Source organism: Formica exsecta, unplaced genomic scaffold (assembly GCF_003651465.1).
Source record: "Formica exsecta isolate Colony F162 unplaced genomic scaffold, ASM365146v1 scaffold333, whole genome shotgun sequence".
NCBI classification, from domain to species: domain Eukaryota; kingdom Metazoa; phylum Arthropoda; class Insecta; order Hymenoptera; family Formicidae; genus Formica; species Formica exsecta.
The window spans coordinates 266,907-294,372 of NW_021850582.1; the positions used below are offsets into that span (position 1 = coordinate 266,907).

The following is a 27,466-nucleotide window of genomic DNA, read 5'->3' on the forward strand; positions in this document are numbered from 1 at the left end:
TATGTAACGCATAAAATTATAAATAGAATTCTGTCTTGAATTTTGTTGCGAATTATAGATCGTCTAAAGAGGCCATTAAAAAGTCGTGTCTTGCGATATGAATATAACTTTGATCACTAAAAAAGTTGATATATATCAGGTGATTGCATAAGTTCGTGCCCGATTTAAATATAAACTTCAATAGATTATATTTTAGAGATAACACTTTTATTAATCAATTATATAGTCTCCATTCTTTTCTACAATGGTTTTCCAACGATCTATAAGCTTGTCGATTCCATTTTTGAAGAAAGAACTTGATTTTTCTTGAAAAAAGTTTGTAAGGTGGTTTTCGACAGCTTCCTCAGAATTGAGATTCTTGCCATTTAAACTATTCTGCAAAGACCGGAACAGATAAAAATCTGAAGGCGCAATATCTGGAGAATATGGCGGGTGCTGCAGAATTTCCCATTGCAACTCCTGCAGTTTTCACAGCGTCTGTTGAGCGACGTGTGGCCTAGCATTGTCGTGGTGGAAGATGACGCCTTTTCGATTGGCCAAAATCGGACGTTTTTCTCGAATAGCTGCAGCGAGTCTAGTTAGTTGCTCACAGTACTTGTCCGCCGTGATTGTTTCGCCGCGTCGGAGCAGCTCAAAGTAAATAATTCCCTTGCGATCCCACCAAACACACAGCAACACCTTCATCGGATGCAAGCCAGCCTTTGCTTACGGGTTCTGCTCCTTCAGCTGCTGTTTTCCATGTCCTCTTTCGCTGTACGTTTTTGTAGAGAATCCACTTTTCATCGCCTGTTACCATTCGATCTAAAAAAGGCTCTTTTTTGTTACGCTCGAGAAGAGAAAGAGCCACAGTCATACGGTTTAGCTTATTCCTTTCAGTCAGGAGATGCGGCACCCATGTATCAAGCTTGGAAACGTATCCAAGCTTTTTTAAATGACGAAAAGCGGTTGAATTATCGATGTTCAGCCTCTCAGCAATATCCTCAGTTGTAATCCTTGGGTTTCTTTCCACTAAGGCATGCACAATGTCATCATCAATGCCAGAAGGCCGTCCAGAGCGGGGTTGATCCTCCATGTTGAAATCACCATTTCGAAATCTGCCAAACCACTTTTTGACTGTTCGGAGAGCAGGAGCGCGGTCCAAATAAACGGTTTGAATATTTTTTTGTGCAATCCCAACACTCACGCCTTTCCGAAATTCATATAACATTACATGCCGCAAATGCACCTTTTCGTTCTCCATTTTTAATGATTTCTCTTATGCACAAATGGACTTATCTGAACAATGTCTGACGCTAAATTGACATAAGACAACGTCATCTATTCGGTGTAAGCAACAATTACCACACGAAAACAATAGAACTCCGCCATGCAGTAACTTAATGCCATCTATGAAAATCGGGCACGAACTTATGCAATCATCCAATATATCCGTGTGAATCATTTGTGATCAGATATACTAAATATGTTTTAACTATTTTATCTTATATTAAGAGAAATTACTAAAGAGAAGTGTAGACGTGTCTTTGATATCGCGCGGCTTAAAAATCTTTTTATTTAAACGCCGATATAAAAGACGATATACCTACAATATACGTGCATACATACATATATAATAATGAACGGATGAGATACACTGATTGGATATAAAAGATTTGTACTTTATTTTGCAAAAATACTTGGTAATTTTTTACAAAAAGTTGCACAGATCATCTTAATCTTGACAACATATAGGTACGTTGTAGATGGTATATTTCTGACTAATTTACGTCTGAAATTAGATGGTGCTCTTTTATAGTTTTTGTGATATTTTAAATTGAAAATATAACTATACATATATACAAAACTAAGCCGAGAATCGTAAATCGTCATTGATGATGATTGCATGGGCAAAACAAAAAGGCAAAGCTCTTGTTTTACTCGGGTTTGAAGTGCAGAAAAAAATGAAGCTCTTTTTATGTACGCCCATGCATCGACTTTAATGTGTAAACATGCAATTAATGCAAATTTGTATTGAAACAAACTTTGTATTGAATTAAACTATCACGCTTGTTTGCATAAGCGCAACATTCTTTATTAATTTTTTAATGAATAATAAAGGATAGTGTAAATCAAATTTTTTTCAAAATTCTTTAAAACATTATCATCTTCTAAATATATGCCAAAGTCATATGTCACAGTCATATGTTAAAGTCATATATCAAAGATATGTCATATTTTTTGTTGATATATATCATTTCTACCTTACCTATATACTATGTTTTCCTATATACTATAAACGTAGTTTAAAAATTATTGAATTTTAAAATCCTCTTTAACATATGTCAAGATTAAGTATTGTACAAATTTTTGTAGAGAATTACGAAATACTTTTTCAAAGAATAATATCATCATATATAGTTGTAAATTTGGTCTAAAAAGCATTTTAATTTTGTTTAATATTTTGTTCTTAGAAAAATTTTACAATTTTCTAAAATAATATGGAGAAAAAGAGCATTTCGGAAAAAGAAACATTTTTAAAATATATTGTTATTGAAGTATATTACAAACCATACAATTTCCGCTTCTGAAATATAAATAATTTTAAAATAATTTCAGTGATATTTATAATTCCTATAAATTTAGACTGTTAAAAAATACAAAAAATCGATACTTAATGATTCATTCTGACTTGATATGTGTTTGGAAATACGTCGACCTTTAATTTTTCATAATTAAATTGATTCTCTTATTTACGAATGCGCTCGAGTTTTCCCTGAATGGGAAGTAAACGCATGATGGTATTATGTTTGTTCTTTTTATTGAATCGTCCCGGATCGAATTTATATTGATTGGGATTGCATTCCGCATCATAGTGCATATCAAGCATCGATATATAAATTAATGTATTCTTGTCCAGAACGAGATTCAGATCAAACTAGATTCCGCATTTGATCGATATTCGTCATCGTGCATTCCAAGAACACGGCAATGTCAAACACATTTTCAAAAATATAACTATGTTAAAATAATTAGATTGACGACAATATGTGACATTTATGCACATTTTTTAAATACATTTTTCTTTTTTTTTTTTATTCTTACATATACATCAACACACATACAATATCCAAACAAACCGAAGCCTTAAAACGCCTAAACCTAATGTAAGACTCGCTTATAAATAAGACGAATATTTTAATTAAATAATTGATATTTATATTGATAATATTTGAATTTTGTTCGCTATAAAAATTCTTTGATAGTAGGGAATAATTTAAAATAATAATTTAAAATAATAATTTAAACTAATAATGTAAAGTATTCAGATAATTAAGTTATATGTGATCTTGTTCGTCGAGCGCGTTAAAGAATTCTTTTTTAAGCTTATTATAAATAAAATTATAATATTTTTTTTGTATATAGCCTTCGCGGCATATATAGTGTGTTCTTATCAACATCCGCTCTCGTTATTTGTGAGCGTCATCGTGTTTTTGCTAAGTAAGTAAATCCATTTTCTCAGAAACGTTTTCTGAGCGAATATAAGTATGCGGATATTATAAAATTGCGTAGGAATTTTCACAGAAATCATCACATTTCAAAAGAAAGATATAAAAAATGTATTAAATTAAATTATGCCCGCGATATTTATATTTTGCATTTTACAAACTAATTTGCATATGCGAATGTTATAAAATCGTAGAAAATATTCACGAATAAAAGCTCATTGATATATGTTTTATTTTATTTCACACGCAGTATATTAAACAGAGAATTGGTGAACAATTTACCGGATAATTATTGCAGCATATTGCACAGCAAATTATACACGATAATGATTAGTTATAGTTTTGTTTATTTCAAGCGCGCGATTGAATATATTGTACAGACAGCGTTTTCATCCCGTGATATCGTCGTTTATCCATTTCTCGCTACCATCTCCCGCCACATTACAGTATCCCGTTTGTATTCTATTGTCGTATATTAATCTTATTAGAAATAAAAGGCGCGCGTAAACGCGAGACAGCATGTCGAGCAACACGTCAAACGTTTATAGCATTACGCTGTAAAATTTGATAACACAAACAATAGACAATAGACGATAATAAATAAAACTTAAAAGACGCTTAACACACTTTAAAGATTGTTGCGCGGTCGTAATTAGTCACGTTGTCTTCTCTTCTGGTATTCGTGTCGTGTGTGAATTATCTGAATGGAGGAGCTGAATCGGTGTCAGAAATCGCCGAGGAGTTGGCGTCGATGGAACAGCTGGCGGATCTGGCCGGGCGGTAGCACAGGTGTGACGGCTGGTGAGTGAATTTCTTTATTTATTATGCATGCAGTTTATTTATTTATGATGATGCTTGACCCGATATCGCGACGCTTCTTTCCATTTACCTTTTTCTCTCATTTGACCCGCAACGATCTCAATCGTAACGCCTGAAATTTTGTATCGGGGTCGACGCGTTTATTCGCTTCTAGGAATATAAAATATTTGTGGATATCTTCTAGAGTTTTTTTTTTTTTTCAAATATATAAAAAAAAGGAGACGCTATATATTCCAGCGAGAATCTTTTATGAGATAAAGTACACATACGAACCACATTATATTTTTGGACGGCATAACTAAAGCTGATTAAAGTACATTACGTTAATAAGCTTAATTTTAGAGTTGAAAGATATTTATGACAGAAACTGCTGCGAGCACTTTTTTCTCGCACGAAATCCTTATTTTATAATGTGTGTATAGTGGACTGATTCTGTTCCATAAGCTAATATTTTGTCATATAATGTTTTATTTCATTATTCTTTCACTTACTTTTTGCTAAATGGAATGTTTTAATATTAACAATACTTTTTAATAATTTTAACGCATTGTATGAAGATATAAAATTTCAAATATTGATTTATATTGCTGTCACACTTATAAATATTAATATGAAAAAAAACATACACACACCGACACACATATATTTTGTTCTCTGCGTAATGGTCAAATATAAAATTATTGCTTTCGCGCAAATTATCATTTACTATAATGAAATAAAATAATAATTGCGTTATTTATAATTATCTCGATTTTATCAAATCTCAATTCTCTTATATTATAAAATTATATTATTATATTTATTAGAGACCTATTGTATTACAAACTATATGGTATTTTTCTAATATAGAAAACGTAGAGTGAAGAATGAGAAATGCAAATGTGCAAAGAGCATCTTTTTAAAAGACACATTTTTTCAAGTATACATATGTATATGAAAGGATATAAGCCGTGTTTTTGATTTTAGAATAATTGTTTGTTGATCGAGAGTTAGATTGATCTTCACACATTAATGGTTATCATCTCGGATTAACGATCACATCCCCGTGGCGAGGCTTAAGCTGTCTCGAGTTATGACGGTAATTAAGCGTTGCAGCAATGTTTACCCTGTAACTAACTTCTACTGACCGGTTTACTGATTACCTTCGTCTCGACTCCGCTCACCGGGTTTACTCCCCGGCGAGATTAGCGCGCGATTCGATTAACGTTAAAACACCGCTAACAGAAACATAGTTTGTCCATAGATAAGTTGCTACGGTCCCAGATGATAGGAAATTTACTTGTCAACAAAGAGCCGCATATACTGTTGTATTGTATTTGAAGTATGTGAGTATCTTGAATATATGAAACCGATCTTGTGTTTCCTAAATAAGATCCGCTAGGGGATATATTCAGAATTTTCAGTTGATGAATATACGTATAATCGAAGAATAAAAGAGAAGTACACGCTTGGAAAATTAATGAATGCTATTCTTCTTTTATATTGTGCATGAATATTATTGAAATTATTTTATATAGCATTCAAGATGTGTATTTAGAAATTACGTCCTTGCGACAGCGAGATTTTGTTTTTGTTAAATTGATATTAAATTTGCTCGATTTAAAAAGAATAATCAACTTTTGAACATAAAAATCACTCATTATGAATATATCATAAAAATCAGTTGAAATCGGGATTAATATAACGTTTAATTTTTAACAATGAGAATTGCGCGCTCTCTCTTTTTCTTTAATTCTCGGATTACTGCGAATTCTTAATGTATAAATTTTTGGTTAGCAATTTGCCGCTCGTTTATATTAAAATGTTATATTTTACGCGCGAAATATTCATGCTTAATTTTTGTCAATTTGCGCGATATCTCTCATAATAGCCAAATCCTATATATATGTATATTCAGGCACGTGGAACGAACTTTTACGTTTTTCGACGCGATTCGATTCCGGAAATTATGCCCGTACGCTGTGTTTCCGTTATTTGCCCGTTGATGCGAAATTTGTTTTATGCCGAGCAACGACAGCCTGTGACTCGTTACAGAGCGCTTCTGTTCGATGCCGTCGCTTATGGGATCGAAAATAGAATCGTTGATGAGATTTGTCGGAGAGCTACCGGGCGCATTAATGGGCGACAGCCTGTGCTTTTAAACGATGTTAACCCGACATCCTTTCTCGCTATTAGGAATACCAATGGGAGCGTTCTTCGATCGGATCCTTCGAGGTTCTCGCTCAGACTCTAATATCTCGGTACAAAACGCCCAATGGCGGAGAATCTGAAATGACAAAGAAAGGAAGAGGGAGAGAGAGAGAGAGAGGGAAAGAAAGGAAGATCGCGCGAGAGTGATCGCAGAGATGAGAAGGCGACGGATGATGAAAGAGAACCAGGCACCGAATGGTATTTGTTAATCGGTTCGCAGGAATTCTCAATATAAGGGAGACAGAATAATGAACGATTCTTATGGCGTCCGATCGTTTTCCCTCTCTCTCTCTCTCTCTCTCTCTCTTTTATAGTAAATGACGCGCAATCTTGTGTTATTTGTCGCTTTTTGTCAGTTGCGGTGAACGGTACTCTTCTCGTTCCATATCAAATTGTCAAACCTTTGATATCAAATTGTCATCGTTAGTGATGCGCTGTACACTTTTTGCTAATTTTGCAGCTCGTTCTACTTTTCGAGAAAGTATTTGGAATTTCTCTAAACACATCAGAATTCATTTGGTCGACCCGTTTTCGTTATACTTTTATCATCATGATGGTCCTGGACTTATGCTTTTTTTAGTCCATTAATTTGTAGTTGACGGGCATTGAGGAATAAATAGCTGATCAAAAATTTGTCGCATACTTGTATCAATATCAATATTTACATAGTGTGATTTATTCAAATAATAATTAGTAGATTATAATATATTTATGTATAAATGTTTTTATATAAGTAATATTTTCTTGAAGTCATAGTAAAAAAATTTAACATATTGTATGTAAAGTACTGGACTAGAAGATATTATTTAAATCGTGCTTAGCACAAAATCATCAGGTAATATCGCATTCGTGTGATTTCCTCTCCTTTTATAACGTCTCGTGAAATTTAGTACATAAAAAAGTCTCTCATGTTTAGATCAATTGAAGACGAGGATGTTTTTACGTCCGTATTTTTCTTTCGGCAAGAATCACGCTTGTTCCGTTTGTTGGATGACCGCTTTCCCGCTTTCGTGAGGGATACCATTCATAGGATAAAATGCGCGAGATATCTCCTCGGCTTATCCTTTTTTTCTCGTAACAGTTATATATGTATGGTTTATATGTCGTTCCGCGTATCGTACTCTTGTCATAAATTGTTAGCTGAAAGATGGTAATCCCCTTCGTTGTGATGTACGAGTTTATTATTCCGACACTAAGTGCCTGCTGCTTCGTCCCTAGTTCCGTAAATTCTCTGCGTTTTGAAAAGCGTCGTATATCTACCGTTGTAGAAAACTGGTTAAACGTACTTTGTTTGATCTCGTGGGATATTAATCGCACGGCGTCAAAAATAGAGTAGCTAGTCGGGAAAATCATATCAAAGAAATGCTTGACAAAGAAATTATTCACTTGTATTCACGTTCTTTTTATGCATTGTGCTGCAAAATGTTACATTATTGTTCTAGATAAATTTTCGCGTAGTTCCAAATTGGCTTGTTATCTTTTCATGATTGTGCAAACATCGATTTCAATCTTAAAATGTTTTCGCCACCTTTTTGTGAAAATTGAACAATTCGCCATGCTCGATCCTCTCTGCTTTGATCCTCGACAGAGAGAGAAAGGGAGAGAGAGCCGATTAAGCTACGACGAAAAGTTCTTTCAGACTCAATGAACTGAAAATGCATCGTAGATCGAATAATTAGGGTATGCAACGTAATACGTGTGCCAGAGCAATTTCTGACGTCATCGATATGTATAGATGTATTATCTCTTGGACATAAAATTGTCAACATCAACATATCTGAAATTCAGCGCAAATTTTTTTACAGTTTTGCATTTATCTCTTATTTGACTTATTTATAATTTTTGTTGCAATTTTATTCTCTCTCTCTCTCTTTCTCTCTCAAGATTTCTTTAGACGATCTATAATTTGTGATAAAATTCAAGACATCTTTCTATTTATAAATTTTATATGTCGTGTAATGCAGAAAATATTTAAACACGTAAAATACATACAAATAAATATATATATCAAGATATACACGTATATATTAAAAAATATGTAACGCATAAAATTATAAATAGAATTCTGTCTTGAATTTTGTTGCGAATTATAGATCGTCTAAAGAGGCCATTAAAAAGTCGTGTCTTGCGATATGAATATAACTTTGATCACTAAAAAAGTTGATATATATCAGGTGATTGCATAAGTTCGTGCCCGATTTAAATATAAACTTCAATAGATTATATTTTAGAGATAACACTTTTATTAATCAATTATATAGTCTCCATTCTTTTCTACAATGGTTTTCCAACGATCTATAAGCTTGTCGATTCCATTTTTGAAGAAAGAACTTGATTTTTCTTGAAAAAAGTTTGTAAGGTGGTTTTCGACAGCTTCCTCAGAATTGAGATTCTTGCCATTTAAACTATTCTGCAAAGACCGGAACAGATAAAAATCTGAAGGCGCAATATCTGGAGAATATGGCGGGTGCTGCAGAATTTCCCATTGCAACTCCTGCAGTTTTCACAGCGTCTGTTGAGCGACGTGTGGCCTAGCATTGTCGTGGTGGAAGATGACGCCTTTTCGATTGGCCAAAATCGGACGTTTTTCTCGAATAGCTGCAGCGAGTCTAGTTAGTTGCTCACAGTACTTGTCCGCCGTGATTGTTTCGCCGCGTCGGAGCAGCTCAAAGTAAATAATTCCCTTGCGATCCCACCAAACACACAGCAACACCTTCATCGGATGCAAGCCAGCCTTTGCTTACGGGTTCTGCTCCTTCAGCTGCTGTTTTCCATGTCCTCTTTCGCTGTACGTTTTTGTAGAGAATCCACTTTTCATCGCCTGTTACCATTCGATCTAAAAAAGGCTCTTTTTTGTTACGCTCGAGAAGAGAAAGAGCCACAGTCATACGGTTTAACTTATTCCTTTCAGTCAGGAGATGCGGCACCCATGTATCAAGCTTGGAAACGTATCCAAGCTTTTTTAAATGACGAAAAGCGGTTGAATTATCGATGTTCAGCCTCTCAGCAATATCCTCAGTTGTAATCCTTGGGTTTCTTTCCACTAAGGCATGCACAATGTCATCATCAATGCCAGAAGGCCGTCCAGAGCGGGGTTGATCCTCCATGTTGAAATCACCATTTCGAAATCTGCCAAACCACTTTTTGACTGTTCGGAGAGCAGGAGCGCGGTCCAAATAAACGGTTTGAATATTTTTTTGTGCAATCCCAACACTCACGCCTTTCCGAAATTCATATAACATTACATGCCGCAAATGCACCTTTTCGTTCTCCATTTTTAATGATTTCTCTTATGCACAAATGGACTTATCTGAACAATGTCTGACGCAAAAGTAACGCTATATATATATATATATATATATATATATATATACAATGTTATGTGTGTATATGTATATGTTGCGTTTAATAGATAGCTTCAACCTGCTTCGTTTGCTACTTTTTATACATGTGTATATATTGTACATGTAATTTTTATAATTTTTATATTTAGGGACTCATCAGTCTCAGCCTTTCAAAGTCGCGTTTATAGGGTGTATGATAATTTGGTGAATTTTGTAGAAACAAAAGCAAACGAATGCTCGTTTATATTTAAGTAGCCGAAGAATATCGCTCAAATATCGATCTTGCACATATAATATATGCGCGATACGTTACGCCAGATGTGTCGATATCACTCGCTCCGAGATGGATGAAACATTGTTTAATTACGTAAAACAAACGGGAGTCTTTCGTTTCCTTCATATTCAATGAATGCCATTTGTCACAATTATTAGCGTCCAATTATGATTACTAATTCTAATTGTGAAGGATTTTGAAAATTCTTTACAAATTCCATTTTCATAAATCTCAAATGTTAAGTATAATTTCTTTTAAACATTAATAAAAAATAAGTAAAACTGACACACATACACATTATATATTTCAAAAAGTGTTATAACATTAAAATGAAGAGAAGGGTTATTTCTGAATAAAATTTGTTACAAATATTTTTACGTATATTCTATATTATTTTTTGCACTACTCTATAGATTTAATGGATTGAAATTTTAGAAAGAATATACGATACTATACTTTTGAGACAATCAAAATTGTTGATATTTAAAATGTTTCTTATATTAAATATATTCACAAATAGATGTATACATATATTGTACGTATATTTTATTTATTTGTAGCATTATATGGGTTTATTGACAAAATTATTGTATAACAAAGAGAGAGAGAGAGAGAGAGAGTGCTTTCTTCTTCGGATCAAGCATCGTAGATACCAAACGACGCGCACCACCATGGTAGAATATCTCTGCCAGTCTAGGAATAGCTCTATCGCGAACAGGCATATTATTATCTTTGCCATTAAAACATCCCCTTTAGTTAGCATTTCACCTTGCAACGAGGACAAAGTATAGCGGTACGGCGCGGGGAGCGTATCTCTCCGGCAGAGCCGATCTTACACGTCGTTGCTCGACAAAGTGAACCGACACCGTATACGTATTAATATCTAGGGTCCCTGTGGCTGTCACCCTCTCTGTATTTCTTCCTATCATGCTGATTTTAACGCTCCAAGTCTTCGGCTCACTCGTTGTGATAGAGAATCGTGAATTCGCTCTGAAATCCGTGCGCCGAGAACGACGAATAAACGCGCGAAACTAAATTATGTTAAAACGCGCCGGTCGTGTTGACACGCAGACTCACGAAAACGTTATTTCATAGCGGGAACTATGTCTTCAACGAAGCGTGACAGCGACGATGGATAGATTCATTCTACATGATACAATGTCTCGGTAGAATAAACACAATCTTAATTTTTATAATAAGTCAGATTATGTTCAGTTTGAAAAATCGATGTTTTTTTTTCATTGAAATACAAAGATTTATATTTTTTGAATTATAAACGAGTGAAAATTGTAAATTTTTCGCGAATAGAATTGCTAGATTCCGACTGGATAGCAAGGACTTTTGAGAAAGCTTTATATATAGATATTGGAAGATATTGGAAGCGCATTGGAATAAGAAAGAAGAGAGAGAAGAAAATTTTGAACTCTTGTTATGCTTTAATCATTCTTTTCTTTCAAAGTTAACGCAATTTTCTCCCAACGTTATTTTGACCTGAAAGGCTTCCTTCTTGACCTGATTAACTCGGTTGCGGTTCATTCTTCGATGGTTCATTATATCATTTGTTATTTTTACACCATAGATTATCATTTCTCTCGTTCTTATTATTTTAAGCTTTATAGTCTTATAGCCTCCGTTTTATATATTACATATATTATATATTACCTATCTTTATTTTGTTGCATAATGTGAGGTAATTGGTATTTTAGGCAAACGAACTGATTCAATGATCTTTTTGATGATATATATTGTATATAAGTATAATCAAACACATACGCATCGCATTTTTATCATTAGCAAGTTATCATGTCCTTCCATTTATCCAATAATTTCAATCACCGCTCCCTTGCGATACTGCTACATTATACACCATCTTTCGTATCCGTGTGTACGCATCATCAACGAATTAAATCAACCCTCGCCCACTCCGTGTTCCCTTTATATTTAGCTTCCATATTCCTCTCTCCTCTCTCGACGCAGTTGCAAAAAAAGAGATGCATCGCTGCTACCGGGGTACAGTTCGCTTCTGGCGCTCTGGAAAAAACGTACCCCTATCTCTTTTCTCGCGAGAATCTCGCGGTCCACAACCCAGCGATCTTTGGAGGAACGGGCAAATTCGCGCATTCTATCGTTGCGCACGCATATCAGATTTTCGCGGGATTCGTCGTCGTCGTCGTCGGCGTCGCGGCGCGTTTACCGTTCAGCTGGCGCGCCGGTTTGCTCACTCACGGGGCCGTCGCCGTCAGCCGTCAGTAGTCAGTAGCCCAGCGCCAGTCCGCCGAAGTGCACCTATAATCCACCTCACGACTCACGATCGTCACCCGTCGTAGTCGGGGTGTGCTAGTGTGTGGTGGTCCCACCGCACTCTCATTCTCAGGAGATATAATATCACGCGCGTCATCTTGCAACCCGGATGACGAACGTCATCTCTCATCGTCGCGCGCGTTCGATGCTTCAACCCCTCGTCACCCTCGCGCTACCCTCGCAGCCCTCGCCGCTCTCGCCGCTCTCGCCGCTCTCGCCGCTTTCTGTCTGCGTGTAGCCGCGTGCTCGAAGTGTACTCGCGCTTCTCTCACGCTTTTTCTCTCTCTCCACTATCTCTCCTTTTTCTCTCGCTCTCCTTCCTTCGTCCCGATGTGGACGTGGACGTAAGTTCTCTGTTTCATCGAGTGAAAAGGAACAAAAAACCGCCGACTCTTGTGTTTTATTGTTTTTGTAATTTTCTTCCTTCTCATCTCCCACCTTCCCACCCTTCTCCCTCTTTTTTTCTCTTATCATTTTTTTTTTCATTGTCCTCGATTCGAAATCACACGTCGGGAAAATTAAAATGCCGATCATGAACGTTTTCTTCTTCAAGTCCCGTGTGTGTGAATCGTCGATTTGATTTCTTCGTAACTTTATAATTGTAATTTACTCTTAAACATTGGTCACACTTTTCTTTTTTATCGTAATGTTCTGAACAGTTATAATACAAAACAAGCTCAAACAAGAAACAAATTTGACAGAGTGACTTTATCTCTATCTAGTAAAACACACTTCAGCAAAGTAATTTTTCTATTTTCGATGAAAGAGTCGTTCATAAATACGTATTTGATTGACGCGAGTTATTATTTTCTTTCTGCATTTTTTAATCGTTTTGAGAATTTTTATTTAGTCGTAGTAATTTTAGTTAGAATATTATAGATTATTGAAAATTTAAAAACGCGCTTATAATTTCGCGATATTTTCGTGTGATTTTGTGTAATTAATATGTATTTCGCGCTTTCGGTTCTATTTTACAAATCTTTCTTTTGCAGCATTTTCAGAATTGCGCGTTTTAAGCGATGAGATGGTTGACGACAGAAATGACTGTAAGAAGATCGCATATTATATATATGAGAGAGAAATGCTTGTCAATTGTAACATAAGAGCTCACATGTCGTTTCCCTTTTTCATTGCTTTTAATTCATTGCTTTAAGTTCCACTTTTAATCCATTAGGCAACCTATAACATCTTTTATTTTGCGATTAGATCAAGCTTTTTAAACGCAAAAAATTCTAATTTCGCATCTTAGATCCTAAAGCGATTAATTTTTTTTTTTTGCATTTTTTCATCAGTTTTTTCTAATATATATAATACTCTTGAAATGTGTGTTTATATGTACTAAGAAAATATTTTTCAAGTATAGATACTCTTTTATAAATCTTGATGGATAATGGATAAAAGTGGCGAAAATTATATATTTTTCAATGGTTACATGATTCTTCTTACAACTTTCTGCCGAAAACACCAAACGCACGTTTCCAATCACGAGTATCTCCCATCGTATGACTATTCCCTCAGGGAAATTCCAATTTGATTCGCTCTCCCCAGCTTTCCCTTAATAATCTGCAACTGTTCCAACTCCTATAGTAGGCATTTAGAAATGCCGGTCAATAATTTGACCCGACGTGATATAAAATTGGAACATTAACTTTCGAATGCAGTTTCCGACGCTTATAACACTTGTGGCGATTTTTTATCATTTATCCCTGCAATTTCTCAATTGACTTTAAATCATGTTGTGGTCAAACATAATCTAAAAATATTTTTAATATTTGTCAAAAGTTAATTTTTTTATTAAAAATAATTATTGAAAGAATATTATGTTAATAGAGAAGACTTGTATTATATACAAATATCGATTTTTTTATACTTTATTGTGTTCGATTTGATTTCACATAACGCGCGAGGGTTGAAACAAGTATTAAAAGTTTTATTTCAAATTTAGATACAAATAGGAAATTATATTGACGTATAAGGGGTGGATGCATTTATCCCTTGAAAAAGCTATTATCATGGCGTATAAATGTTAAATTTATTCGTGTAATCGTGATTCGGTCACTGCACGCGTTATATTAGACGCACGAAGCGAGTGAACTTTCCGGCTGTTTCTGAATTTATTACGAGTTTCCTTGTGAGATCTATCGTACTGTGTGATCTATCGAGTAGAGAATAGACGAGCATTAGTGCGAATTGACAGCGTACATTGGTCGAGAATTCTTTCTGTTCTCTTTTTCCTTTTTTTCGCGGTTGATGGTTCCATGAATTTTGGATTTAAATAATTCGAGAGAGAACGGCCGATCAGTTTAACGCAAAATTCTATCGCCTTATTATTGTGGATTGGTTCTTTTTACGAGTTGCATCAGTGATTGTTTCGCTCGCGACAGATGCGCACACCTTTCGAAAAATCGTTAAAATCAATACGCGTGCTACAGCCCAAGCTCGGTCAAAGTTGGAAAGTTTCGTGATGCAGTGATCCGGAGAGATAGTGGTGCTCTTGCCTCCTTTATTTGACGAAGGAAATGGATAAGGACAGGCATGTACAAGGTAAGAGGATTTATTTAGGACGCTGTTCTTATTTCTATCGATGACCTCTAGCAAGCTGTCTGTCACATATCATGAGTTTAATAGAGATGAGTCTTCTATCTTTTCTTTCTTTTCCTTTTTCTTATGTCCTACGCTTCCTGAGATTTAAGCGCAAGATAGATGTTCTTTTCCTCAAGAGAATTATTCCGTTTCGACAAATCCTCTTTGCCATCGTGTTCTATCTACCTACGTGACGACGTAATACGGGGATTCTCATTGTTTTTTTATTTTAACGCTGTCAGAAATATTTCGATATCTCTCTAGTCTTTCAAATCTTAATCTTACAATTAGATACATTTTTGGAGTAGTTTGGATATCTCTTTTTTAACAAATCGAAAAACAAGAATTAAAATTAAAAGCAGGAATTTTTTTCAACAAGTATAATGTTCTGTATTCGCCGTAACTTTCGCAGATAACATTTATAAAATGCAAAACCATGTCGTCGATGTTTGTAGAAAACATGATATTTTTACACGTTTCACAATATTGGTTTTTGGGTAACAAGGAATCGATTTCTCTTGTGTGAGTGTGGGAAGGGGGGAAGGGGTCATCATCCAATTAAACATATAATATTTCAATTGTTCCAGCTTGTCGTTAAGAGATTTTAGATTTGCAAATGAGACCGTTAAAAGCACTGGCGATTGCGAGAAAGTTATTGGATGGTCAGCACTGGATTTTCGGGTTGTTCGATTGACTTGTACCTATCAGTGGTGAATTCGGAACGTTATAACCGCCCATCGTAGAAACCGTCGAAATTTGTTTCCGGAATTAGCTTTCTCTTATGATTTTGCATGCGCAAATTAAATTATACATTTTCCGCGTACGCGATTGAACAAAGATTGCTCTACGATCGCTCCAAAAATGAATTTTACAGCATTGTAGAAAACAAGCTTTGATAGAAGATTACATCTCGCAAAACGCATCCGTGAGGAATTGAAGAAAATCATCGTAGAATAGTCCCGATGATTGAGTAACATTTTCTCGTGTCAAGACAGATAGTCAATTGATGCATCAATTTTTATATTGTGGGCATCGAACGTAGACGTTTCTTTTGCGAGATTAGATCGATTATCCTATATTCTATCCGTTTATTTGTTTTGATAAAATAATCGCTCTTTCGACCAGAGCTATTCTTTAAATCGATATATTTGGTTATCTTGTATCAGTTGGCGAATAGAATAGACAATTATATGCTCCGATAATTTGTTTATTTGTGTTTATTGTCGCGCGTAAAACTTTGATGTATAATATATAGTGAAACATATATTATACTTTCGATGGAAACGGTGTTATTTTTCTTTGTTTTTTCCCTCGCATTATACACATTTAATTATAAGCTTGTAAATGTAGCGACTACGGCAGAAAATATGACAAATTGAATCGTCGTGGGCTATTTATATCTCAATTAGATAATCCCCTCAATTCTGTTAAAAGAATCATTTTATTCTCGGGATTTGTAATAAAGGATATAAAAATGCATTTCTTTCATCGTTCAACTTTATTGGAGAATATATTTATAAGTATCAAAAGAGAGAAAGTACACACATTCTCTCTCTCTCTCTCTCTCTCTCTCTCTTCGAAACTCGACTAACAGAACGTACCTATCTTTGCGAGTCATTTATTTTTTGATACAAATCTGAATTCAAAAAATGTTTGAATTGATGCAAAGAGTTTAATATCCACTCAGGCCATTCGCTTACGTTATTTACATAATACACTTTTAGTTCTCGTAACTGTTCTGAAATTCGAAATTTTGTTTTTTAAATGCTTTTTTTTCAAAGAGTAACACTAGATTAGTATGAGAAAATAATTTTGTTGTTTTAAGTTAGTAGTTAAGGATTTCGACGTATATTGCAGAGGTCTCTTGACACATATCCCTCTCCATATTCCCAATTTAAATATCCACCAACAGTTATCTAGACATGTTTCTCGATAACAAATGCGCCTATCGATAGTCGTGAGTTGCAGCTGTGCAATTCCTTTCGTGGTATGCAAACAATTTTTAGATGGAAAAATTTTTATTTCGGCTTTCTCAATGTCGCATAATAAAAATAAATGCCGTACACGTTAATGATGTTCGTGATCTTCCTGCAGTTGGTTTCAAAGCAAACTATAATAGGACTTTAATAATTGTAGGAAAGTGCCGTTGAGACGTTGTTACGGAGAGAGTTATCGCGAGTTGCTCCAATTAACCGCCATAAACTTGGCATACAACGCATTAATTTTCCGAGTAACTGACATTTTCTTTTTTGTATCGCTGAATTTTAAGTGACACGACTTAACGCGATTATAACCATCGAGGCTAGCTAAAAATACACGAAAACAAATGTTGAGAGTTGAGTTAGGAGATTGAATACGCTGGCTTCTGATACAGATATCGGAAATACGATATATCTTCTAGTAATGAAATCCTGAAAACTAAAACGAAAACTTTTATTTCCGGGAAGCCAAGTAATATGAAATATCGAGATATTACATTGAGATATTGTCGAGAGTGCTTCGCAATTGATGACAATGAATTTGATGCACGAAATATTAATTTACTATCAAGCATCCTCAATATTATCCTATGTAATATTATAATATAATCAAATGATATTAATGCGATTGCAATTATCGAGATTTCACTATAACTAAAAATATTTTTCGTAATAAAACTTCGATAATCAGGCGGTAATTAACTTTGCACACTTTGGGTACATCAAAATATATATAAATTAAACTATATACAAAATAAATTATATAATAATAACATTTGTCACATAATTTTCAGTGAATATATTTAAAAAGCGCGCACAATCATATCTATTTTTTGGACATTTGGTAAATTATAAAAATATATTAGCCATTGATTATATTTTTCATCTTCTAATTGGCTTATTTTGAATAATGCGAAAGAGCTCGCATGTTATTAAATGCGATTATGGATTATTTAAACATTTGTAAATCACTAATGTAATCGCATAAATGTCAATTGGTATGTACGGGCAAATACATGGTATCTGTACGCATTTGTTACAGTAATTAATACGTTAATGAACATTACATTCATAGAGTAACTTGTAGCATTCATTATCATAATTATAACCATAACAGCCAATAAAACATGTAAAAATCCTTTTTACTATAGATAAAATTTTTTTACGAATTTTTTATACAAAAATATATAATTAACATTTAAATTAAATATTTGAACTTAATATTTATGTGTGAAAATTTAATAACATGTCCATATCGCTCACAAAATGATAATACTATCAAGTTTTAATCATTATTATTATATTTACCGTCTAGCTTCAATTATTATTTTATTTAATAGATCCTACATACACTCTCTATACATACACATAATTTTTTTCAATATTTTATTAGAATTAAAAAAAAATAGCTACGTGTGATAGAGATATAATGAATTCTATAATTTTGATTTTCTATTATTTTTTTGACGCGCAATGTACCGTTTATAAAAAAATAAACATAATTTTGGCATTGTTGAAATCTTATTCAAATCGCATGCATCGTTTGCGTTTTAAATTACATCTTATACGGTTTACCAAAAATCAATAATGTTGTTGAGGTTGCTCATGATGATCACCTAGTGGGCGCCAGTATTCCTTGTGAGACTTTCTTTACAGCAAAATCTGATATCTCTCGCTACAGCTTATGTCGGTAAATTATCCACTGTTGAAATTATATTGTCAAGTCTCGTTATATTTTATCATTTTTGCCGGATGATAAGGAAAAGAAGAAAGCGCGGTTTAAATATTAGTTGGTCGTAAAGCGAATGGCTTTGTGATACTATTAGATTTTCTCTGCTTTTGTTATTCAAGTTTGCTATCAGTCTTTTATGAAAGATTTTGCGTTATATAATCTTTGTTTCTCTCTTTCTTTCTTTTTTCTTATCCGCTTAACTTTCCTACGTTCTGTAACATGTTGAACGTTAATGATTCTCTTAATGAGCTCTTTATAGAGATCACGTCGATTTTCTACAATTTGGTTACGATCTTAGCGGGTGGTATTCTACGTATTTGCGCTATTAGGTATGCAAAAGCTTCCAAGAGAGGGAGAGAGAGAGAGAGAGAAAGAGAGAATAGGAAAAGGGGAAATATTTTAATAAAGCTCTTGCAACCGCCGATTCACGGTCTCGACCAAACGATAAACTTCCGAAGAATTCGCGTTGAATCGAATTCGACCTAAACGGATCTTGGAATAAGGTCGGAATTATTGCATTTTTGGAGTGACACTTGGTTGCTTCGTACACTTCTTACACGTATTATCGTACTATATTTTTGAGACGCTTTTTATTTAAAGACGTAAAAACGTGAGAAAAAGCAGAACTTATCTAGAATATTATGATTGAAAATAAAGACCTAAAAGTCAAATTTATAATATAGACCGTCTAATAATTTATATAAAACATTTTTTCAATATCATCCTTTACAAAAAGCTTAGTAATTTTTTACAAGATTTTCTTATATGTGAGTAATATTTTTATTAATCTATACCTAACATGTAGTCTTTGAGATCATTACCTCTCTATTCTATTTTTTTCATTTTCTTTTAATAAAATAATCATGTAAGATATGTTAATCAAGGGTAACTCTTGGGAATAATGGAATGCTTTTGAGACGTTTCTCCATTTCTTCAATTTATTGATCAGACTCCTGACTGTTATCATTTTTACTGTATTGTATTTTATGTTTGGCTGTTTTATTGTATATAAGTTGGCTCCATTCTTAGATACTACTACAAACGATCGCATCTCGAGAGTGCGTTTCTACTGAATCGCGAGATCTTTACATCATTCGTTTTTTAACACGCCCACGCGAAATTGTGGATACGGGTCGTCCTGTTCCACCTACACACGTGCGATATCCGCATCGAACGATTTGCAATGCGAAGCCATTTCTTCTTTCTCTCTCTCTCTCTCTCTCTTTCTCTCTTTCTCTTCCTCTTTTTCGTTCTTTGGCTATCACAAAAGGACGTATGTTTTATATTATAATTTTACCAAAAATGTATCCGAGACTGTCGTCATTTTTATCATTGCGAAGCAATTAAATATTTTGCGCGGCATAAATAATATCATTTTCTCCATATCCTTGATCTTTTACACAAGGATACCCAGAAGACATAATTTTTGATATATATATGTTGTTCGCTGCAGCTTTGCCAAAAATATCATCGTTGGCTTGAATTGATTTGGCACAATTCAACGGGAGACTAAGGCGAAATTAGCGAATAAACTTAATTTTAACGACAAAATTTAATTTTATATATAGATAATTAACATAAAATATATTAACAAAGAATATATATTTAGAATTAATTATAATATAAATTTCAAGAATCATTAGCGATAGAAAGAGTTATATATGTTGAGAAAATCTTTATTAAAAATGTGTTGAATGATAATTTCAAATGTCGAGAGCAAAGTTTGCACTTTTAGCGACATTGTGTCGAAGAATTATTTTCGATTTTCATTGTCGTCAATTTCAATTTCTGCAAGATATTAGCGATAAGATTTCCTGATAGATTATTGCTGTTTAATATGTTGACTTGAAAAAGAGAGGAATTATTGCGCAAACAATGTAAGCTTAATTGATTGCATTTGCCGCATCACCGCAAAAGTCGGAGAACGATTAACGTTATTGCGAGATCTCTATGATTTACTGGAGAGGAGTATGCAAGACAATATGCAATTTTGATCGATGAATGCGCAAGTGGTCGATAACATTCGAAGAGTGTCAGAGGGGGAAAAAAATACGATGGAAATTGATTTACCGCCTTGAATTCCGCTTTTCGAGTTGGATATTTGCAAATTTACGATGTCTCTGTGTCGCGTTTATATACCATTTATACTCCTCTCGAACTTTTTTTTTACTTTCTCGACACATTCCGGAAAGTAAAGACAACAGGCGTTTGGTAATTCCATTTCAATGGTATTGGATATTTTGTGTGTGTGCTTGGATTTAAGCAAACATTAAATACACACACACACGTGTAGCATACATGTATACTTAAGTGTGTATAGGCAATGCGGATCTTGTGATAAAATATAGATAACGCAACTAGGAAGAATCTTGTTAATATACAAATTTATCGTACTTGCATTTTTTTTATACAGTCCGACACTCGTAAATCGTGTTTTTATGCCAATTTAAATTTTGCAAAAATATGATTCGCGTACGTATCCATGACTCTCTCAATTCAAAGTTACCCGCATCCTTTTCTTACATTTATGTATGCATTTTTCGAGGTCGCCGTAGAGAGTAGCGATGCATTTCTGTTTTGCAAATTTACGATCACCGACGCCAGTTCGTCCCAGGCGACTGAAACACAAGCGACGTTATGCATATCGTCTTTATAGCGCAATCACGAATGTATACGATGTTTCGCCGTAGTCAGGATTCATGCGCATAATGCATTCGTTGAATATGTGGGAAATGCATAAGTAGCGCGATGGAGATTATATCAAACTATGTGTGAGACGACGTGAATCGTCGACAACAACTGCGCAATTTCTTAAACAGGTGAACAAAGTTGATTCGATTATCTCGAAGACGACGTAACTCCACAATTGCCGAGGTTATCGAGAAAATTGTTTCATAAGAGCGCAAATCTATGACACATGCATACATGTATGCGAAAATTATATCTCGCGAAACAATGCACGAGATATTATTCTCTTTAATAACAGCATTTTCTGAAATAGCTCAATATTTACATCATTGAATAATTTCTTAAAGTTATGTATTATCTGCAACACGTGTGATCCGATATTTTAAATTATATTTTATCATATTTTGAAATTATATTTTCACGTCATTAATATGATACTATCTTCCATTTATACATTCATGGAAGTAGCGGAAAGAAGATAATGATTTAATATCTTTTTCTCTCATATAAAATATTTTTTATATTTAATATTCACTTCTTTAATATATTCTGTCAGCATTTATTTCGTATGCGCGCGCATCACATGCAGTCGCAGTATTAAGGTCATGCGGACGCGTAAGCGTATTCTACGTCAGAATTATTCCAGTGTGGTCGAATTCACATTGATAGAATAAAGATGCAAGAACCGTTTTTTTTTCGCTAGTTAACTGGCAGACAGCCGAGAGCTATGTCGAAGGAAAAATACCCGGAAGATCAAATGACCGCAATATATATCGTAGAGTGCGCGTTCATCTTTGAACTTTAATGATGAATGGTTTGCAAAATTTGGTCGTTGACAATTTTCCAGATCTATTAGTATCAAGTCAACAATTTTACATTCATTATTGCGATATACATACAATAATTCGTCAAATCATGAAATTTTTACGATCGACATTGTCAGACATTGTGTCTTTTATACTTGTAAATATATCGTGCACACATTATATTGAATTATAGAATATAAACTGTAAATCGTTCTATCCGTCTTATTCGCGTAATTTATATTCCGCTCACGAATATCGCGTTTCCATTTCCGAGATATAAATGCAAGAAGCGGAATTTTTTTGTATAACACGCGTCGCTTACCGCGATGATATACATTTCTGCAGTCAGCGGCATTATATAGCGTTACGTCGCAATCTCTTTAATTAGAAAATTCTCTGTAGTAATTTTAGACTTTCATTTATTATCTTTATTATTTTAGACTTTTATTTGTTATTTTTATCTCGAGCAAGAGAAAATTATATTAAGAAGAGTATAGATAAAGTGGTACGCAATTTTGATATATGGTTTTACTCATGATTTTCCATATCAATGTTAGACGGTATTTCCTCCGAGCTTATCTGCTAATGTCCACTTAATAGTCATCAGCCACGCCACGGCGAGGACATGTGCGATTGAATCAGCATTCGCATAATATCCCATTAATTAGGCATGACGGATCATCAGATCATCATTTCGATTATTCGACATCTGCAACGAGATGCACATTACATATAACATTTGTACCAAGACAAAGCGCACAATGTATTAATTCGCCTTCATCGCGTTTATTAAAACTTATATTGATTACGTGAAGATAAACCTTGAGGTTTCAATTAGATGACATGATGATTTTTAAATAGAAACGTTGCCGCGCGTCTTGAAATATTCCCGGTTAAGCCTGTCCTTCACCGACTCCTCCGTTCGAATCTCGGCATTTTCTCTTGCGGAAAGATAAAGGATAGGTACCGAGAGGCCGAGGGAAATATCTCCTCACACGACCTTCGACATCGCCGAGCGTTTCCTCGATGATAGCGCGAATCTAAACATTATCTTCCACCCTCGATGTGTCACCGTTGACGCTTCTTCGTTCGATATCCTCGATTCTGCCTCCGTTCAACCGTTGCCTGCGGGCCGTTTCTTTCCCCGTAGTTTCTGCTGCTTCTTTTCTGTCTCTGACTCTCCTCCAGTGTTTTCTCTTTCCTTCCTTCGATGTCACTTAACGCTCCTCTTTTTCACCCGCTATCCGACCCCTCGTCTCGATTCGGTCCCTTTTACCACGCTCCTATCTCGTCCTACCCTCATCCCGTGCATCTATATCTATCTTTGCTCATCCAACCCTTGAATTAAATTACACCCCGGAGGTGGAACGACTTTAGCCGACGAACTAGCTATAGGCCGGACGTGCGATGCGCGCACGTCTTGTCGGCCTCCGCAATCGCAATAATATTCGCCATTCATTGTCCAATTGACCGCACAATTTTATATTAGCCATCGGTACGCGCTTGTCACTGTATATTTATTTCTAATTCCTCTTTGCGTCATTTAAAGTATTAGTGATATCTATCACAATTTTAACAATCGCCATATCCCATATATTTTTGTCGTGAAAGCATTTATTTGAAATAAATAAAACTTGCTGTTTTATAGTTTTACAAAAAGAGAAGAAAAAGAAAGAATCGTTATTATAATTTTTATAAAATAATGTACGACACTGGAGAGAATATTAACGAAAAGATGTGATTATATTTAGCGCGATAAACAAAGAATCGGATTTAATATTTGATGAAAAATCTGCACTCATTTTTTAGATATAGTTTTGCTGATTGATAAATGATGGTGGAGGGACAATATATGTTGCGAATGGGCAGATATATATGTAATATAATTTATAGTTGTAATTTTTAGGATAAAAGCTCTCTCTCTCTCTCTCTCTCTCTCTCTATAGCTTTGATGGTTGAATTTATCTTTAATAATCCATCTTGTATAGTCGCAAAATTGCACGCTTGTTTAATAATCTTGTTAGTCAAATTTCCTTACCTTTATAGAGACAATTTTATATATTCATGGTGCAAGAAATATACAAACAACTTTTCGCGCAGTGCTGTTGAGAGAGAAGGTGTTACACGTGAATGAGGGTTACGTTTTGTCCTATAAACGTTAGATCGATACTAGTAAGAATAGTGGGTGGGCAGGATGTAGCCGAAAGGAGAATCCGGTCGTTGAACGAATTTTGCCGTCTTATGCGACTCTGGAGAAATATTTTTCGATCGTGCCTTTTATCGTATTTATTAGCACCTTTCTTGGCACTCAAACAAGTGACGACTAGTCAAGGTGACTCGTTAAAATTTCTGGCAATTCTGGCGTCGTGTGCTATTTTCTAAACCTAAACGAATTATTCCTCGCTGCGATTTACGCAGCTCGAATTCATCTCGATAATAATATCGAGCCCGTTCATAGAACGGTGTGCTAATAACGCCAAGTGCTATTTCAATCTAGAAGCTCAAGTGTATCTTCATGAGTGGATTAAATCCTTTGAAATTTATGCGCACAATTTGCGCGTTACAAATAATATATATATTGCTTTAACATTAAGAATTAATATCTTACGTAATTTATTTATCGATACTCTATATAAATTTCATGTTCAATATGCATTAATATTTTATTAATTATAATTTTCTTTTGTTATGTATAATGCAAATTGCAGAAAATTTGGCTACTTTAAATGTATTTTGTGTTGCGTTTGTTATAACAAATTTTTAAATGTACCATGTTTTATACGAAATTTTTTGAAAGTATTCATATTTAAATAAGTATTTGAGATTCGTCGAAATAAGCATTTGGAAAAGCTGTTGTTGGATGAAATATAAAATCAAGGAGCTCACGCGGGAAGAAGCGATTCGTTTTATCAATGCTGATAGGTAGGTCAGGGAGGTCCAATGCGCTGCTCTTGAAAAGATCAGTGTAGAGATTCGGTTCTTACATTCGTTTTTACATTCCTTGCAGAAATTCACGAAAAGTGCATACATTGGCAAATTTCTCGCGAGCACCCCCGCGTTCGTTCTCGTTCTCTTTTCCGCCTTGTAGCCCTACGTAGACGTGCTTACGTGGATTGGCTTTCGTCGAGCCGCACCACTGCACGCTTGCGCGAGATTTTCGAGGCGAGCTTTCGAGCCGCGTCCGAGTCGCATCGCGGACCGGGGCACGTGGAGTCGCGTCCGCGAACTCGCATCGCGGAAAGCTTTGTATTTTTTCGTCGGCTTTTGCTCGTCGCAAACATCATTGTTCGATAGTTATGCGCATTATTTAAATATAACTGATTAAAGAAATCTTTATCGAATCACTCGCGCGACACAGAAATATCAATGTCGTAAATTTGTGCCTGCTTCTTCTTTTGTGCTACGTGTGATGAATGTACAAGATTGAATTTGTTGGTATCAATAATGTGCGTAAAATCAGTGAAGTGTTGGACATGAAGAAATAGCGTGCTTATAAAATAACTTAAAATTATTATACGTTATGTATGCATCTTAATTTTTTATAAAACGTATCATTTTAGCTTTTATAGTTATGTGTTACTTTGAGCTTCTTGGTTTGTAATAATTATGATAATGAAGATACGAAGAGAGTTAATTTTTTTCTTATAACTTTTTATATAAGCAAAGACTCGAAGCATCTTTTACTTTGCCATAATATTTCCTCTGTTGACCGTTTTAAGAAAGAACGAATATGTGTGTATATGTGTGTATATATATATATAAATTATAATAATATTATGCAATAATTTTTTATTATTTTTTTTCTGTAAATGTAATAAATTTTCTGCATTTTAGGGCGATGGAAAAACTCAGGCGCATAGTTCCATTACATAAACAAAAAGTCCATTAATTATGAATGCACACTAATAAATTTAATAATAGGTATATCGTGTATATACTAAAATGGTAACATTGATACATTGTGGATATACTAAAAGAATAATATTTTTATTTTGTTTAAATTTAATATATATTTTGCTATGTATTTTTTCATACATTTAATAAGCGATCTATTCATACTCATTCATTGTATAGATTTATTATATAAAGCGGAATGAATTTTCTCTCTTTCTCTTTTTCTCAAACGTTAATAATCTAAAGGCTGTTAACAAAAATAGAAATAATATTTTTGATAAGAATTATAAAGAACCGGATATTGATCGACTCGACTTAAAAAAATATTCGGCTAAATTACTAAATAATTAAAAATAATAGCGTACTTATAACTGATCTTTCTATGGAGGGAAGCGGATTGATTTAATTGCAATCGCGCGAATAATCTTGACGCAAATACAATAACTACCGAGCTCGAAAGTTGTTACCGCAACAATGACGAAACATCACATTTCTCTCGTTTGTTTCAGTTTTATTGTCTTGCCTATCATTAGTATACTCGACCTAAATTAGCACAGTTGGAAATAAAGCTTTGTTTTCGCGAATTAAATTTCTTCAAAACGACAATCTGCTTGACGTTATGAGAATTCGACTTTTCATTTGATAACCTTCTTTGTATTCAATAGTATTGTTGTATTTACATTACATGATCTAGTCTCACACTTGTGATGGCGTTAATCTAATTTCATTCGTATTAGAAACCCGATTATGGTAAAGCAATGAATTCTATAAATCGTAAATATTACTAAACAGAGAGAGAGAGAGAGAGAGAGAGAGAGAGAGAGAGAGAGAGAGAGAGAGAGAGAGAGAGAGAGAGAGAGAGAGAGAGAGAGAGAGAGAGAGAGAGAGAGAGAGAGAGAGAGAGAGAGAGAGAGAGAGAGAGAGAGAGAGAGAGAGAGAGAGAGAGAGAGAGAGAGAGAGAGAGAGAGAGAGAGAGAGAGAGAGAGAGAGAGAGAGAGAGAGAGAGAGAGAGAGAGAGAGAGAGAGAGAGAGAGAGAGAGAGAGAGAGAGAGAGAGAGAGAGAGAGAGAGAGAGAGAGAGAGAGAGAGAGAGAGAGAGAGAGAGAGAGAGAGAGAGAGAGAGAGAGAGAGAGAGAGAGAGAGAGAGAGAGAGAGAGAGAGAGAGAGAGAGAGAGAGAGAGAGAGAGAGAGAGAGAGAGAGAGAGAGAGAGAGAGAGAGAGAGAGAGAGAGAGAGAGAGAGAGAGAGAGAGAGAGAGAGAGAGAGAGAGAGAGAGAGAGAGAGAGAGAGAGAGAGAGAGAGAGAGAGAGAGAGAGAGAGAGAGAGAGAGAGAGAGAGAGAGAGAGAGAGAGAGAGAGAGAGAGAGAGAGAGA

General features: G+C 34.7%; 1 protein-coding gene across 4 annotated transcripts in view; it reads left to right on the forward strand.

Moving 5' to 3' along the window:
* The first annotated feature begins 3,496 nt into the window (after positions 1 to 3,496).
* The window catches only part of LOC115238326 (calcium/calmodulin-dependent 3',5'-cyclic nucleotide phosphodiesterase 1-like), a 99,085-nt gene continuing 75,115 nt past the window's right edge, over positions 3,497 to 27,466 (forward strand). Inside the window, exons 1-2 of one of the 4 annotated variants that reach the window (XM_029812045.1) lie at positions 12,104 to 12,757; positions 14,001 to 14,957. In XM_029812045.1, coding sequence (XP_029667905.1) covers positions 14,933 to 14,957 — 25 coding nt within the window. In that variant the 5' untranslated portion in view covers positions 12,104 to 12,757; positions 14,001 to 14,932. Of the gene's footprint in view, positions 4,287 to 12,103; positions 12,758 to 14,000; positions 14,958 to 25,392; positions 25,648 to 27,466 lie in introns of those variants that run through there. The other 3 variants (XM_029812046.1, XM_029812043.1, XM_029812042.1) reach the window with 3 other exon arrangements.